General features: G+C 40.1%; 3 protein-coding genes across 3 annotated transcripts; all 3 read left to right on the top strand.

The window, feature by feature from the left end:
* Positions 1 to 286: 286 nt before the first annotated feature.
* On the top strand, positions 287 to 1243 carry LOC131008227 (uncharacterized). The gene has a single exon (XM_057935120.1). It carries the CDS (start codon positions 287 to 289, stop codon positions 1241 to 1243), a length of 957 nt encoding a protein of 318 aa, XP_057791103.1.
* A 190-nt stretch (positions 1244 to 1433) lies between these two features.
* LOC131008226 (uncharacterized) lies at positions 1434 to 2144 on the top strand. Its single transcript, XM_057935119.1, has one exon. It carries the CDS (start codon positions 1434 to 1436, stop codon positions 2142 to 2144), a length of 711 nt encoding a protein of 236 aa, XP_057791102.1.
* Positions 2145 to 10787: 8643 nt separating this feature from the next.
* Positions 10788 to 13511, top strand: LOC131008225 (L-type lectin-domain containing receptor kinase IX.1-like). The gene is made up of 2 exons (XM_057935118.1): positions 10788 to 11531; positions 12396 to 13511. The coding sequence occupies exons 1-2, from the start codon at positions 10797 to 10799 to the stop codon at positions 13509 to 13511; spliced, it is 1851 nt and encodes a 616-aa protein (XP_057791101.1). The 5' UTR covers positions 10788 to 10796.
* Positions 13512 to 18136: the final 4625 nt, after the last annotated feature.

Genomic DNA, 18136 nt, shown 5'->3' with positions numbered 1-18136 from the left:
AAAAATATATTTATACATAACAGTTTTCAAAACTCTCATACATAACGGTTTAATAAATCGTTGTAAAATATGCTCATAGATAACAGTCGGCTTAACGGTTTGTAATACCGTTATGTATGCAACTAATAGATAACGCACAAACATAACGGTTTAACTCAAACCGATATCTAAGTGTATGGACAACACTATATAGATAACGGTTTTTTGTAAAAACCGTTATCTATTCCAAAAATGCGCTCATACATAACGGTTTTTTAAAAAAACCGTTATGTATGAAGCGTTATGTATGTGCATTTTTGTAGTAGTGATTATTGATGTTCTTGAGTATGTTGGGAAGAATGGAAATGATGATGCACAGAGGGCTGAAGCCATTGATTTGTTAGAAGTTATGAATCGCTTTGAGTTTGTGTTTGTGTTACATATTATGAGGAAAATCTTGGGAATCACACATGAACTATCTCAAGTGCTACAAAGAAAGGATCAAGATATTGTTAATGCTATGAATCTTGTTAAAGTGGCAAAAACACGTTTGCAAGCGATGAGAGATGATGGTTGGGAGATTTTGTTGACTGAAGTTTCCAAGTTTTGTAGCACGCATGAGATAATTATGCTTGATATGGAAGATGAATATGTAGCTCGAGGAAGAGGAAGACGTAGAGTTGAGAAAATGACCAATCTCCATCATTATCGAGTTGAGTTATTTTATTATGTGATTGATATGCAAGTTCTAGAGTTAAATCACCGTTTTGATGAAATCAACACAGAGTTACTTTTATGCATGGCATGCTTGGATCCTAGAGATTCATTTTCTGCATTTGATGTTAAGAAGCTGGTTCGCCTTGCAAAGCTTTACCCATCTGAATTTTCTGAAGTAACTTTGTATGAACTTGAAAGTCAGCTTGAGAACTTTATTTTTGATGTGCGCTTAGATGAAAAGTTCTCAAAATTATTAGGGATCGGAGGTCTGGCTCAAAAGATGGTTTCTACAAGAAAACATGAAATTTTTCCGTTAGTTTATCTGTTAATCAAGTTGTCATTGGTTCTACCAGTTGCTACAGCTACAGTAGAAAGAGCTTTTTCACCTATGAAGTTCATAAAGAGTGCTCTACGCAATCGTATGGGAGATAAGCTGTTAAATGATTGTATGATATCTTACATCGAAAATGATGTATTTGTAAATGTTACTAATGAAGCGATTATGCAGCGGTTTCAAAACATGAAAAATAGAAGAGAAATGTTATAATGGTAGGAAATTTATTTATAGTTTTGTAATACTGCAGTGCAACTAAAGCATTATTGTGATTTTATTGAGATTGTTATTTATTCGGAGTCTTCTGTATTCTTTTTTATGAACTTATTATATTATAATTATTATTTGCCCCCCCTGATTAAAAAGTCTGGCTACGTCACTGTCGGTAACACAATACGATAGAATGTTCTGCGATATGTCTAGGTATGCACCGGATCAGGTTGACACAGATGAGAAGATGGCTGAGAAGTTCTGTGCCGGTCTGAGGCACGAGAATAGGATGACTTTGGCAAGTCACGGAGGATTATCCTATACTGAGTCACTCAGTCGAGCGCTAGACATTGAGGCAGCAATACCGGGAGAAAGACCAGCAACGGCAACTGCATCCGCACCGCCGCATAACCAGAGTCATAATCAGAATTTCAAAGGAAAGAGGAAATGGGACAACAATAACCCTGGCCAAGCCGAGAGGAGGCCATGGCAAGGACAAACCTTCCAGTCACCAGGTTATGGGAACCAAAATGCACAGAGACCGATGGGAGGTAACCAGCAAAGGGCTCCACCTTGTCCCAAGTGTAACAAGAATCATGGGGGAAATTGTAAAGCTGGCAGTGATGGCTGCTATATTTGCCACCACAAGGGACACTACGCGAAGCAGTGCCCGAACAAGCAGTACGGAACAAGTTCAAAGCCGAACATACCTATTCAGGCTCCACACTTGCGAGCAATCCAAGCTCAACCCCAACCACACCTTGGACAATCACAACAAAATCAACAGCCACAACATCTGCAGCTGCAATATCAACACCCACAACAGTATCAGCCTCAACAGCAACAATTATTTCAGCAACAACCTCGACAACAACCACAGCAACAGCAGAAGCAGCATGGATGACCCCATCATGCTAGAGCTTATGCGATGAGACAAAAGCAGCCCGAGAGCAACCAGGGAAACCTGGCAGGTATGGGCATGATGCACAATACCCCTATTATACTCCTTTTTGATACGGGCGCATCGCATACTTTCATTGCAAGTGCATGTGTTGATGCATTAAGACTAAAGACGGGAAGAGCCAATCAGGAGTTGAGTATATCGTCACCAATAGGAGGGATGACGACAGTAGATCATGTGTGCTTGAACCTAGAACTGAACTTAGGGTCACTCAAGATTGTAGTGAATAACTCGTATGTTATACCGATGAAAGACGTGGATATAATCCTAGGAATGGATTGGCTAGCTGAGAACTACGCCACCATCTTGTGCAATGAAAGACGGATATCCTTTCAACCCCCAGGGAAGGAACTGACACATTTCCACGGGATCGGCATGGGAAGACGAAAAATGATCATCTCCGCCCTACAAGCAACGAAAATGATGAAGAAGGGATACCCAGCTTACCTCGTGTACCTGCACGGAGAACCTGGAGAAGAGAAGAGCATAGACGATGTAGCAATCGTGCGAGAATTTTCAGACGTATTTCCAGAAATCTTACCTGGACCACCACCGGACAGACAAATCGAGTTCACCATTGATTTGGAGCTCGGGTCGGCTCCCATTTCAAAGGCACCATACCGGATGGCTCCAAAGGAGTTGGAAGAACTCAAGATACAACTTCAAGAACTTTTGGATCTTGGATTCATTAGACCAAGTGTGTCACCTTGGGGCGCACCCGTGCTCTTCGTGAAGAAGAAGGATGACACATTGCGAATGTGCATAGACTACAGAGAGTTGAATAAAGTAACACTCAAGAACAATTACCCCTTGCCAAGGATAGATGACCTCTTTGACCAGCTCAAGGGAGCAAGTGTATTTTCAAATATTGATTTGCGGTCTGGTTATCATCAGTTGAAGATTCATCCAGAAGACGTACCTAAGACAGCATTTCGAACTAGGTATGGTCACTATGAGTTTTTGGTTGTACCATTCGGGCTAACCAACACACCGGCCGTGTTCATGGACCTCATGAATCGAGTTTTCCATCCATACTTAGACAAATTTATCTTAGTATTCATAGACGACATCTTGATATACTCAAAGAACAAAAAGGACCATGAGGAACATCTGAGAATCGTCCTAGAGACATTGAGGACGGAGAGCCTGTATGCCAAGTTCAGCAAGTGTGAATTTTAGCTTAGCAAAGTCATGTTCTTGGGACATATTGTGTCATCGGAAGGGATCAAAGTGGACCCTGAAAAAGTACAAGCAGTGAGAGAATGGAGATCGCCAACTAACCCCAATGAGATAAGGAGTTTCATGGGATTAGCAGGATACTATCGGAGGTTCATAGAAGGATTTTCCAAAATTGCAAGACCAATGACGCAATTACTCAGAAAAGGTATAAAGTATTCTTGGACAGAGGAGTGCGAGAAGAGTTTCCAAGAACTTAAGGAAAAGTTGACTACTGCACCAGTGTTAGCAGTCCCCACAGCCGATAAAGAATACGTGATCTACACGGACGCGTCTAAGAACGGACTTAGTTGCGTGCTAATGCAAGAAGGAAAGGTAATAGCATACGCATCACGACAGTTAAGGCCACATGAACTTAATTACCCAACCCATGATCTGGAATTAGCCGCAGTGGTGCATGCACTGAAGATTTGGAGACACCACCTATATGGAGTCAGGTGTGAAATATTCACGGATCACAAAAGCCTGAAGTACTTTTTCGAGCAAAAGGACCTTAACATGAGACAAATGAGGTGGCTCGAACTAGTGAAGGATTATGACTGCGGTATTAACTACCACCTGGGTAAGGCCAATGTAGTAGCTGATGCATTGAGCCGTAAGACTCAATCTAGGTTGGGATATCTCGTCACCCAAAAGAATGAGCTCATCAAAGAGTTTGGAAAAATGAGCATAGAAGTGGTTAAACCACCAGGAACGATAGCAAGCGTTGTTGCAACGATACCCAACTTGAGAAAAATGATAATAGAAGCACAAAGAAAGGACGAGAAAATGGAAAAGCTTCGAGAAACAATAAGGAAAGGAGACCTCAAGAACTATAGGGAAGCATCGGATAATGCTATCTTCTTTCAGGAAAGAATATGTATTCCCCACGACGAGGAGCTTAAAGATAAAATCATGAGTGAAGCTCACGATACCCCTTATACTGCCCACCCAGGCAGCACTAAGATGTACCAAGATTTCAAGAAGTATTTTTTGTGGGAAGGCATGAAACGAGACATAGCATCATTTGTAGAGAGATGCCTAGCATGCCAGCAAGTGAAGGCTTTACACCAAAGGCCATATGGAAAGTTGCAACCTTTAGAAATTCCGGAATGGAAGTGGGAACACATTGCAATGGATTTTGTGACTAGTTTGCCCAGAACAAAGAAAAGAAACACTACAATTTGGGTAATAGTGGATCGACTCACGAAGTGTGCCCATTTTATATCGATACCGATCACATACGGAGCAGATAAGCTAGCCCAGTTGTATGTCAGGGAGATTGTACGCTTACACGGCGTACCCGTGTCAATCACATCAGATCGAGACTCGAAGTTCACATCTAGATTTTGGATGAGCTTACAAAAGGAGTTAGGCACGAGACTGAATTTTAGCACCGCCTTCCACCCGCAGACAGACGGGCAGTCTGAAAGGACAATTCAGACCCTAGAAAAAATGTTGAGAACAGTGGTGTTAGACAGGGGTGGAAGTTGGGAAGCAGTGCTGCTTTTGATCGAATTTGCATATAATAACAGTTACCAGGCGACCATCGATATGGCACCATATGAGGCATTGTATGGAAGAAAATGTAGATCGCCGCTTTATTGGGATGAAGTGGGTGAAAGGAAAACTTTAGGACCGGATGCGGTCAGTGAAATGATTGAGATAGTTCGCCAGATCCGAGGCCGAATGAAGGAAGCGCAAGATAGACAGAAATCTTACGCAGATGCACGCCGAACCGAGTTACAGTTTGAATTAGGAGACAAGGTCTTCCTAAAAGTATCTCCCTCTAAGGGGATAACTAGGTTTGGTGTCAAAGGAAAGCTTAGGCCCAGGTTTATAGGACCATATGAAATCCTAGAGAGGATAGGTCCGATAGCCTATAGGTTGGCGTTACCGCCAAGCTTTGGAAACGTTCACAACGTTTTCCACGTGTCACAACTCAAAAAATACGTCTTCGATCCAAAGCATGTGATCCACCAAGAAGAGACGATTCTTAGCCCAGATTTGAGCTATGAAGAAAGACTTGAAGCCATTCTGGATCGGAAAGTGCAACAACTCAGAAATAAAGCAATCACATCAGTGAAAGTCTTATGGAGACACCACGGACAAGAAGAAGCTACGTGGGAACTTGAAGACAAGATGAAAGAGAAATACCCCGATTGTTTTAGCCGAGTTTATCAAATTTCGGGACGAAATTTTGTTAAGAGGGATAGTTTGTAGTGACCCACTCTTTTCATGTTATTTAAATACAGTATCGCGATATTAAAATCGCATCTTTCAGTGAATAGAATCCAGTTGACAGTTTACGAGAATTCAGCTTACGATCCTGATTTATTTATCAGAGACGAAGTTATTATTTTACCTCTATGCTTTTGTATCGCGTGAGTAAATCGCGATGAGAATTATTGAACCATTCAGTAATTATTATTTCCAAGTTATAACTGACTTAGCGAAGTCATGTTATTTACTAATTGAAAAACAGATGCAGTTATATTTTTATTAGTGCTACTCGAAGTCGTGGAATTATTCCGACTGCAAAGCAGATTAAATCCCCGGATTTAATTTAAGTTATATTACAGTTTATCGATATTGGCAAACAAGAAAGCAGATATCAAACGGATACAGAAACGCGATGTTTAGGAACTCGAACCAGTATTTTATTTACAGTTCACGGATTACAGTTTAGTTCCCAGCTTGGGGAAATTCGTATAGTATATTACAAAGGTTGGGACTTACATGGCCCACTTATTACTTTTCACTCAAGTTAGAGCACAAAAGTCAAAGAGAGAGAAAGGTAAAAGAAGAGTGTTGGAGCAACAGCCAGCCACCCCTCTGCACTTCCATCTCATCAACCATCGGTAAAAGTCTTGCAGCCGCCTTCCATGGCTGCCCGGTTCCCTCAAATCTCTACCTCCAGCCACCCTATGCCTGCTCATCTTTCTAGCATACTCAAGTATGCAGCGTCATTTTCTCTATTAATATCAACCCAGCCAACAAATGCAGTTTTTCACTCTCAACCCATTTCACCCAAAAGAGAATCAAAGAATAGCCCCAGCTCGATCGGCCGAAGCTCTCAAGGTAAGGCTTGGCTTCAATGACTTCATTCTCTTTGATTAGTTCACCTGCATTAAAACAAGAATCATCGTTCATTTCAGTTAATTCCCCAGTTGGAACTAATCAACTACAACGAACAATACATCAATCAAACCAAACAACTGCAAGGTAAGCTCTGTCCTTAACCTTGCTATTTCAGTTCAAGTCTCCTCCATTCGTTTCAACATGGCACCTTCAATTCATTTAAGTTACTACACATTTCTTTCAACTCCAACAGCAAGCAATCAGTTCAAACACATTCGAGGTAATTCACTATCTCAAATACCCATTCCAGAAAACATTCATACCAAGCATGATCATGATTAGTTTCACACGACAGAGGACCTTATAATCATCTTGAACTTAGCAAGCACCAACAACATTCTAGTGTGCAAGTGATAGTATATACGAAGTTTCAATCGAGCATAGCATGTTTCTTATGCAAAACAAGGAGAGATTGCAATTGTCTATATTCACAATTGGAACCGGTAGAAAAGGGGGCGAGATTTTGACTTAGCTTTAGAGAGGAGTGGGCTGCTGCCCTGCTCTGAATCGGGAAGACGGCGCGACAACGGAGCTTCCAGGCGGCGGCAGCTCGCCGGATTCAGACAAGGATGCGACCGCGGCGATGATTTCCAGAGTTAGGGCTCGACGGAGTTCTGCGTGAGGAGAGAGAGAGAGAGGACGTCGCCAGGGTTTGACGCGTCGGCAGTCGACGCCGCCTGGAGCAGGCGGTAGCTGAGTGGCTGGAGAAGGAAGAGCCGATCGATTATGGAGAAGGGGCCGAGCGGCCGGCCTTGAGAAAGATTAGAGAGAGAAAGGCGAGAATTAGTTTTGGGGAGAGGGAGAGAGAGAGAGAGAGAGAGAGCCGAGTGTTAATCAGGGGATGGGCTCCTATTTTGTTTGATTTTGGGCTTTTCTTTTAATTGTGAGATTGGACCATTTTTACTATTTTTTTTCTGTTGGGCTCTAAATTTTAAAAGAGATGGGCTGAAGTGTATATTGTGATAGACTTTATTCTAATCCCATTTATATTTCGTTGGGCCAGTTTAATTCTTCATTTGGGCCGATTAAAGTGCCTATTGGACTAAAATTATTCTTTCCAGCCCACATTATTTAGAATATCAATGGGACACTTCCATCATTTTATTTAGATAGCTACAGTGCTTTAATTCGAGCCATCTGTGATTAATTATCAGGCTGCTTTACTGAGCCTCTTAATTATTGAACTTATTTCCTCCAAGCCCAAATTATTTAAAGTGGGTTGTTATTGTTTATTTCTTTGGAACCACCTTGTTATTTAATTAATCGGCTATCTTATTTCTTTGAACCTATTCTTTTTTTTTAAAACCTACAATAGTGAGTATGTTCTACTGTTAAGCCCGATAATTTTCTACAAGGTCACATCTTGTTTAAGCCGAGTCAGTTCCTAATAATCGAATACAAGAGCGAGATTTATTTACTATACATTAGAATATTCCGATGGGAAATGAAGAGTTATAGTTTTATTTGACCGCGATAAACGAGAGGTAGCTAAATCTATTAACGAGGATTAACAGTAGAAATTCCCGACTATCGCTCAGAGGATTAGTTCATGCATACCAGATTCATGCATGGTTAACTATGCATTCTCATCCTGAGAATTTTTTTCGAGTAAGTATCTTATGTTTTTTTCTCGAAATCAAGGTCAAGGTCGGGGATAACAGTCAATCAAGGAACCACCGAATCACAGAGATTTCATATCAAGTGGGTTTACTTTCAGATATATCAAATGAGTTTTAATGTTACTTTCAAGCAAGCTATTTCATTATAGAATCTATGAACGGAAAGTTATTTCAGTTATCTCAGTTATTGTCTTGCCATAAAATATTTCATTCAGTATGATATCTATCTGCTGAGGCAATGCCAAAGTTAAAGTAATCGAATTCGGGTCTGACAAACATGGTTTTCGTACCTCAATTCCACATGTTTTGTTGTCATTTCCCTTCATGTTCTGCTTGTGAATGCTTGTTTGTGCCCGAATATTTAGTTTTATGAAGATTTGATGTCTTGGTGTAGTTTTGGAGTAATTTCAGGAAAAATCAAGGATTAATTGGTGGATTTTGAAGACATGGGATTGAAGTACGTCTCAAGAGGAATCCATGAGCGCAAACGGCGACCAAATCGGAGTCCGGACGAGGGAGAACGGAGCAAAACGAGCGGACTGCGCAAAACGCCCAGTACCCCGCGGTCACAACCCGCGGTCATCACCCGCGGCCGCGGGTCCCCTGACCATCCCCCACGTTTGAAGGCCGCGGACGCGGGCCGTGACCGCGGGAAAAGGGCGGGGCTTCCCCCAAGTGGGCCCCAGGCGTGATTTTGAGCCCAAAAACCCCATTTTCCCCAACATTCAACACATCCAATTTCATCTTCCCCAATACTCCACACCAAAACCCTAGCCTCCATTAACACACCCACCTACCAAGATTGAAGCATTGAAGAGGAGAGAAGGAAGAAAGCAACCTTGAAATAGGATTTGTCACTTTACTCTCTATTTCATTTATGTATCTCTTTGTTTTTGGATTGTTGTTTGTGCACATGTTAGGCTAAAATCCCCCATTGGTTTGGGGATTAGGCTAGTAGATTATGTAATGGATTGATTATTATGCTCAATATTTGTCTTTGATTATGCCTTCTTCATTATCTTTTCAATCCCTAACTTTAATTCGTGTATGGACTGTTGGCCACTTTCTATGCATTTCTAATTTGTGATTTGAATCGGGAGAGGATAATCATAATAGATTAGGAGCTTGAAACATATTGACTCAATAAACCGGGAGGTTGAGAGTTGGGTGAGAGTTTACCGATCATTTGTGCTCTTGGGAGTTATAGGTTAGAAGTTGACCGGGGACGGCAACTATGACCCGTAATCTACAGTTTTAGTCGTCCGGGAGGGGGCTAGAACTAGTAGGGAGATTACTCTAGATAAATAGGAATATCAAGACTAATATTGAGCTAATTTGAAGTCCATTGCTAATCCATCGACGCCTAATCCCTAAACCACCTTCATCACTTAATTAATCCACTTTGTTTTATTGTCCTTATTTTGTCTTTGAATTTGTTAGTTAATCAAACCACTCACCTCCTTGTTTAGTCTAAATAGCTCTAGCATAATGACTTAAGGTAATCACTAGAATTTGACTTCTAATCCTTGTGGAATACGACCTTGCTTCCCTATGTTGCAACTACACCGTATACTTGCGGCGTAGTAAAAATAAAAGCGAACAGGGTCCTGAGCAGTTGATAGCTATCCTGCCAGGGCTAGTGTACACCCAGGGTCGTGAGTCATCTAACGGGTTGGCCGGTCAGGTGTCCGTGAGAGGTGGCCACCTCTCTGGCACACAAGCTTTAGATATGATAAAATACAAGGAGAACTTAGACTGATCAGTCGAACTTTAAGAATCACAAAAGAATTTAGTAAGCTTGGGCTTATTTCATGAAAACTCCCTTGCTGTACTGATATGATGGCATGACAATTTAATTATGTTTTCAATGCAAGTTTCTATAGGCATATGTACCCACTGAGTACTTTTGTACTCAGCCCTGCATGTATTTCTAAATGTGCAGGTTGAGCAGTAGCCGGTGGTGATGAAGTGACGAGCAGGAAATCCCTTTGTCTGAAGTTATATGTATTAAAGAACTCTTGAGTACATGTCTTCATACATGTAATCAGAACCTTCTTCCGCTGCGTACTCAAAAGAATTTCATATTATTTTTGGCTAAGTCGGAGCTATCTGAACTTACTAGTTTGACTAAGTCATCACGACTCTAACTCCGTTGTAAACGTTCCCTTCGTTATTAATAATTAAGTATGTTTCTTCATTGTTTATTTCTTATTTCGTTCATCCCCTTTCTATCCCATTCCTTATCCCCAATCCTTGGTCATGGTTTCCCGGCTAATTAAGTCCGATCGTGACAATTTTAGTTAGTTTCCAGAGTGCTGTTTCGTGTGTTGATTGGGACCACTTATATAAGTGTCTCTTGTGTTACAAGAAAAGTTAGAAATGAAGATTATCAATTTCCTCCTCTCTTTCTCCCTATCTTCCTCTCTTGTCTGGAATTTACATTTCAATCGCAAATCTATCACTTAATTCACTGGTTACATATCTGGACCACTACAAGAAGTCAAGTCGCCGAAATTATTTGACTTGGTAAAAAAGACTCCGTCATCAAGCCCTTCAATTTCTTCCCCAATAATTTTTAAATTTTTCTTGAATACTGAAAAACATAGTAAGAGTTAGAAACATGTGGACATCCGTGGTTTCTTCCATTTCCATGTTTGTGTTCCTGGCGTTGATCATCCCTGCAACAGTCTCACTGAACTTCAACATGTCTCCCATCAGTAGATCAGACGGCGGCCACTTCAACTTCACGGGCGACGCTTACATCGCCGAAGACGGCATCCAAGTCACAACCAACGAGCACGACCAAGCGCGGGTGGACAGAGCCGGGCGAGCCACCTACCTCGAGACGCTGCACTTGTGGGACAAGGCTTCACAGAAGCTGGCTGATTTCTCCACTCATTTCTCCATCGTCATAGACTCCTACGGCAGCGACAAGTTCGGCGACGGCCTCGCCTTTTTCTTGGCCCCACAAGGCTCCTCCATCAAACCATGGTCATACGGCAGCCACCTCGGCCTCGACAACGGCTCCTCACCAGTGGATTCGTCTTCCTTGGAGAGTTTCGTTGCTGTAGAGTTCGATACCTTTCCCAATGGTGGTGATCCACCTTCTAATGGCGGCCCCGTCGTTCCGCATGTGGGCATCGATCTCAACAGCATCACCTCCGTAGCAACCACCACATGGTACAACAATATTTCTGCAGGCTGGGAAAACGATGTTTGGGTTACTTACAATTCTACTACCAAGATCTTGAGGGTCGATTTCACGGGCAACTCCAACGGAATATTCCGACAACACAACCTCAGCTACGAGGTTGATCTTAGAAATTACCTGCCTGAATATGTTACTGTCGGATTTGTAGCTGCCACCAGTGGCGGAGCCAGGAATTAATTTGGGAGGGGGCTGAACTTACACGGGGTTCCCCGAGAAATTTTTTTTGGACATTCCGTATATTTAAGGCATTATTTTATTAAAAGACAAGCATAATAGTAATAATAAAGAACAACATTTTCATAGATTATATAATTTATATATATAACAAATTAGTTTCAATACATTACAATTTTTTTTGGGACATTCTGTATTTTTAAAGCATTTTTTTATTAAAAGACGAGCATAATAGTAATTATAAAGAACATCATTTTCATATACTATATAGTTTTAATATATTACAAATTAATTTCAATACATTACAAACTTTTTTTTGTCATTTCGTACATTTTAGGCATTTTTTTATTAATAGACAAGCATAATAACAATAATAACGAACAATATTTTCATAAATTATATATTTTCAATAAATTACAAGCTAGAATCAATAATAATAAAATAAAAGACAAGCATAGTAATAATAGCAAACAAATTTTTTTTGGGCATTCCATCCATTTTAGGCATTTTCTATTAAAAGACAAGCATAATAGTGATAATAATGTATAATATTTTTATAGATTATATATTTTTAAATAACACAATTATCCTTAAATTAATTATAAATGGAAGAATATAACAAGCTAATCAACTTTTGTAAAACAAATTTCTTTTATAATATAAACATATATCTATATATATATATACTAAAAAAAACTCAAAATTTGGGAGGGGGCTTCAGCCCCCCCTAGCCCCCCCTTGGCTACGCCCCTGGCTGCCACTGGAGGCTTGTTTGAGAAAAACAATGTTAAATCTTGGAATTTTTCGTCCACTGATTTGAGCCCTAATAAGAAGGAGTCCAACAATAAAAGGGCACTCATTTTTGGATCGAGCGGTGCTGCCGTATCACTACTCATTCTTGCATCAGCTACCATATTCTGTTTTTTATCAAATCGGTACGAGGTGTTAGAGGCAGATCAGCTCTCCGATTCTGCTATGGATGATGAATTCGAAAAGGGAAACGGACCTAGAAGGTTTTCCTACAATGAATTGGTTGTTGCAACCAACGATTTCGCAGCGGAGCATAAGCTCGGAGAAGGGGGTTTCGGCAGCGTCTACAAAGGCTTCCTGAAAGCGACAAACACCTTCATCGCAGTGAAGAAGGTGGCTGAGGGATCCAAACAAGGCCGAAAAGAATACGAGGCCGAAGTCAAAATCATCAGCCAGTTAAGGCACATGAACTTGGTGGAGCTCATCGGTTGGTGCCATCGAAGAGCAGAGCTTCTGCTAGTCTACGAGTTCATGCCTAATGGGAGCTTAGATTCCCACATCTTCAAACTAAATTCATTGCTGACATGGGAAATGCGATGCAGAATTGCACAAGGGCTAGCTTCAGCTCTGCTGTACTTGCACCAAGGCTTGAGACAGTATGTAGTGCACAGGGATATAAAATCGAGCAACGTGATGCTCGACAACAACTTCAACGCCAAGCTGGGCGACTTCGGATTGGCCCGGCTGGTTGATCACGATAAAGATCTGCATTCGACCGTGGCTGCAGGGACCATAGGTTACATGGCTCCTGAGTATGTTGCGACGTGGCGGGCGAGCAAGGAGACTGACATGTACAGCTTCGGCATTGTTTTACTGGAGATTGCTTGTGGAAGAAAGCCTATTGATCATAGGTATCCCCAAGGCCAGATTGTGTTGGTGGAGTGGGTGTGGAAGCTCTACGGAGGTGGGCAGTTGCTTGATGCAGCTGATCCCAAACTGGAGTCGTCAGAATACGAAGTAAGCAAGATAGAGCGTTTGATGGTTGTCGGGCTGTGGTGCGTTCATCCAGATAGCACCCAGCGCCCCTCAATAAGCCAAGTTGTGCAACTTCTCACATCTGAACATCGGCTGCCCGACCTCCCTCTCGCAATGCCCAAGGCCGTCTATAATAATGCACCTCTAGCAGCGATCAGCGGCTAAATTTATCGGTATCAAAAGAGAAGACCTGGTCTCCTACCATGTGTATAAGTAAACTAGTGTGTAACCCGTCAAATTCGACCGGAATTATTTGATGTTATTATTTTTTTTTTTTTAAATGATGTAGAAATTATTTTATAATATATTTATAAATTTTAGAATTTTTTTACTAAAAAAGTATTAAATCAAACTATATATACTAAAAAAGGTATACACTTTATGACTTTTATACTTTCAATTCAATAATTATTTTTCTTTTCTTTTTTTTGTGTAAACATTAGCAAAACAACAATACGCACAAATACAAAAATTACCGCATGCGTGTTTGAATTCACGCTCCAAATTTTAGAAACCACCTAATAAACAGAAGATTATAAAAAAAAGCAAATCAAAAGGTCACCATGACCATATATATTCAGAAAGAGGTAAATTGTTGTCAAATTGAAAAATTTTCAATGAAATAAAATAAAAAATAATTCTTTTAATTTTTTTCATTCTTACTCAAATTTTAAAAATTTCACGGGTATCACTTTACGCCGTAATTTATGATCGTTTTATTATTTATAAAGTTATAACATATGAAAAACTTTAGAGTTAATACATGAGAGTACCCACTTTTTTTAGTAAAATTAAAATTTACCCACTCAAATAAAAACTTAAAAAAATACCCACTGTTTGTAAAAAATTACCCACTTTTTGTGTTAAATGACTAAACTATCCTTAAGATTAAAATTAAAAAAAAATTCACTACCCCTACCCTGCCCACCCCACCGCGACCCCCCCTCCCCCAGCCAAAAAAAAGAAAAATCTTTTTTTTCTACTCCCTCCGCCCTGTTCTACCCCTCAGACCCCGACCCCACCTACCCCCCCAAGCCAATTTTTTTTTTTACTCCCCCCTACCACCAGACCCCACCTACCCCCACCCCCCACCCCAAGCCAATTTTTCTTTTCTTTTCCTCCCTCCCTGCCCCTGACCCCACCTCCGTGACCACCCACCCTCAAGCCATTTTTTTTTACTACTCCACTCCACTGCCCACCCCTCGACCCCCCCTCTACCCCACCCTCGACCACCCATCCTCAAGTCAATTTTTTTTTTGTGAATTCAAACTTTAAAAACTCAAATTCATAACTACTTGAATTTACAACCAAAATAAATTTCGATTGTGAATTAAATTCTGGTTGTGAATTCGACTGTTTAGGGTTTAGGGTTTAGAGTGAGTTGAGAGTTTATGGTTTAGGGCTTAGGGTTTAGAGTGAGTTTAGGGTTGTGAATTAAATTCTGATTGTAAATTCGACTATTTAAGGTAAAGGTTTAGGATTTAGAGTGGGTTTAGGATTTAGGGTTGTGAATTAAATTAGGGTTTAGGGTTTAGAGTGGGTGTAGGGTTGTGAATTAAATTTTGGTTGTGAATTCACAACAAAAAAATTCTTATTGTGAATTAAATTATGGTTGTGAATTCTACTGGTTATGAATTTACAACCAAAAAAACTTGAATTCACAACTCGACTGAATTCACAACCCAAATAAATTTCGGTATTAAATTTTAGTTGTGAATTTGATTGGTTGTGAATTCACAACCAAAAAATTCTGGATGTGAATTAAGTTTTGGTTGTGAATTCTACTGGTTGTGAATTTACAACAAAAAAGCTTGAATTCACAACTAGTTGTTTTGGTTGTGAATTCTAGAATTGTTAGTGTTAGCTTTGAATTCGAGTTTTAAATCTCGAATTCACAACCAACTCTATTGTTAGTTGTAAATTCACAACTAATTTTTTTAGCTGTGAATTCAAACTTTAAACATCAAAATCACAACTACTTGAATTCACAACCAAAATAAATTCTGGTTGTGAATTTAACTGGTTGTGAATTCACTCGATTGGTTGTGAATTCACAACCAAAAAATTCTGATTGTGAAATACGGAAATTTTTTACAGGGTAGTGTTTGAAGGGCTAAAATGGTAAGTGTGGGTAATTTTTTAAGTTTTTATCTTAGTGACTAATTTTTACTTTTACTAAAGGAAATGGGGTATTTTCACAATCCACTCAAAAGTTTATAAAGTTATTAACAATAGTTTGATTTTTTTTCTTTTTATTTTAAAATATGATCAACAATAGGTTTCTATTGATCTAATTTTCAACCATAGCATCACCGTATTCCAGATTGTTATTAGCAACAAACACTACAAAAAAAATTGAATCGTCGGCGTCAATTCCTGCCGCTAAAAATGAAGCGGCCGACGGCGATGGGATTAGCGGCGGCGTTTCCAGCGGCAAGTTGCCGTCGGCAATTCTCTCGTCGGAGATGTGATCGGCGACGGCAAAATGAAGCGGCCGACGATTCCCGCCGGTAAACATTGTCGGCCAAGTCGGGTGGTTGGCCTGACTTTTACCGGCTGCGAACGCAGCCGGCAAGTAGCGGTGGCCATTATGTCGCCGGCAATTAGCGGCGGCAATGGTGCCGCCGGCAACTTTGACCGATCGGTGATGGCTTGCCGATGCCGGACGTTGACCGAACGAGTACCGGCGGCCTACTGCCGCCGCTGATTACCGACGGCCCACTGCCGCTGCTAATTCTATAATTTCATTTTTAATTATTTAATTATTTTAATTATTTATTTTATTTCAATTAATTAATTTAACTTTATTTCATTGAGTATAATTATTTCTTATTATCATATCGATTACAATACTTTATTATAATACATTGTCTTCAAGTATATGTTATATAGTTTCTGAGCAAAATCCCTACGCATGATTGAGTATACTTTATTTTTGGTTTCAACTTCACTAATTTATTTCAATTATATAATTAAACTTGATGAACGTTGAATTTAATTATTTTGACTTCAATACTATATTGTAATACATTGTCTTTAAGTTTATGTTAAATAGTTTTCCGAGCAAAATCCCATCGTATGATTTTTTTTTTTACAAATTCACTAATTTATTTCAATTAACTAATTAAACTTTATTTCATTGAGTATAATTATTTCGACTTCATTATTTACACTATAGTAGTTCATTTTATTATTATCAAATCGACTTCAATACTATATTATAATATATTATCTTCAAGTATATGTTATATAGTTTTCCGAGCGATGTCCATCGTATTCACAATTTTTTTTTCAACTTCACTAATTTATTTCTATTATATCATTCAACTTTATTTCATTGAGTATAATTATTTCGACTTCATTACTCACACTAGTCAATTTTCTTATTCTTATATCGCGTTTACTTCTTTATTATAATACATTTAATTCAAGTATATGTTATTTAATTTTTCAATCGATGTCCCATCGTATGATTCATTTTATTTTTATTTCTAACGATTGACTAATGCGGTTGTCACTAGGGGACAAGGTGGCAATGAATCACTCACATATTATTGAGGTCTAAGGTTCAAATCTTCCAAGCATAAATTTAGGATTATTTTAGGAGAATCTCTAAATTAGTGGAATCAAATCTACGATTATTTTTTGGAGAATGAGAATCTTGGAAACATCATCTTAGAAATGTTTTTTTATGTATGTGGAAACAAATCTAGGATTATTTTAGGAGAATCTCTAAATTAGTGGAATCAAATATGTGATTATTTTTTGGAGAATGAGAATCTTGGAAACAAATCTAGGATAATTTTAGGATAATCTCTAAATTAGTGGAAACAAATAAAAATCAGGGTTAAGTATCAAATAAGCCCCTATCATAGTGGCCCTTATCACGTTTAGCTCCCTATAGTCGAAGTTGGGCCAACTAAAGTTACTAAACCCCCGAAGTCCTTAATTTCGAACAATCAGGCCCTCTGCCCTAACGGCGACTTAACACCGTTAACTATTTTAATTTTATTTTTTTTAATTTTAACACGTTAATTTTCGCCGAAAACACTGTTTTGGGGAAGCCCTTCACCACCACCACCACCACCCACGGCGGCGGAACAATGGCGCCACCTTCCACAGCCTCCGCCCCTCCATTTCCTTTCCCTCTTCCTCTCTTCCGTACTACGTCTTCTCCCTCCTCCATCGCTCATCCTCCCCCACCTCCGCCTCTCTCATCGACACCGCAATCCACCGCCGCATCCCCTTCTCTCTCCTTCCACACCTCGTCCAATCCCTGCTTTTCCTCGGCGCCATCATCTCTCCTTCCAATCCCATCTCTTCCGACTCTGACATCTCCCACCAGATCCACCTCACCAGACCGGCGATCGCCTTCGTCACACCCGCAACCGTTGCCAGGCTGCTGTCGTTGCCCTAGCGGACGGTGGTGCTCGACTCTCCTGAGTTCGAATCTCTCATGCTCCCCTGCGGCGCCGAATTCGATCCGCCAGAGGTGTTCCAGGATGTTAGGTCCGGGGGGTCTCGAATAGGTGTATGGGGGGGGAATACACCTATAGGCTATTTTTAGTCTATCTACCAACCTCAATCAGAGGGATCTCAGTCAGAGATAGAAAAGAAACTTTACAAGCAAACCAGACACCTGTTTAACCGAAATTAGTTTTGACCAACGGGGTTGACGACTGATACTGAAAGCTCTTCAGTAAAGAGTTATCAGTTAAGTCACAAGAACTTAACTGATCCACGTAAGGGCTTCAGTCGTGTTTGCAAAGATAGAGATGATATCACTCTTC

The sequence above is a fragment of the Salvia miltiorrhiza genome, chromosome 2, assembly GCF_028751815.1.
Source record: "Salvia miltiorrhiza cultivar Shanhuang (shh) chromosome 2, IMPLAD_Smil_shh, whole genome shotgun sequence".
Taxonomy (NCBI): domain Eukaryota; kingdom Viridiplantae; phylum Streptophyta; class Magnoliopsida; order Lamiales; family Lamiaceae; genus Salvia; species Salvia miltiorrhiza.
The sequence above is the reverse complement of the archived record's forward strand: the minus strand, read 5'-3'. Positions and strand labels throughout refer to the sequence as shown.

Excerpts from the sequence above, each read along its gene's own strand:
- LOC131008227 (XM_057935120.1), top strand. The coding sequence starts at position 287 with ATGTGCATTTTTGTAGTAGTGATTATTGATGTTCTTGAGTATGTTGGG.
- LOC131008225 (XM_057935118.1), top strand. The coding sequence starts at position 10,797 with ATGTGGACATCCGTGGTTTCTTCCATTTCCATGTTTGTGTTCCTGGCG. Across the intron at positions 11,532-12,395 it reads AATATGTTACTGTCGGATTT|GAGTCCAACAATAAAAGGGC; the intron begins GTAGCTGCCACC and ends CCTAATAAGAAG.
- LOC131008226 (XM_057935119.1), top strand. The coding sequence starts at position 1,434 with ATGTTCTGCGATATGTCTAGGTATGCACCGGATCAGGTTGACACAGAT.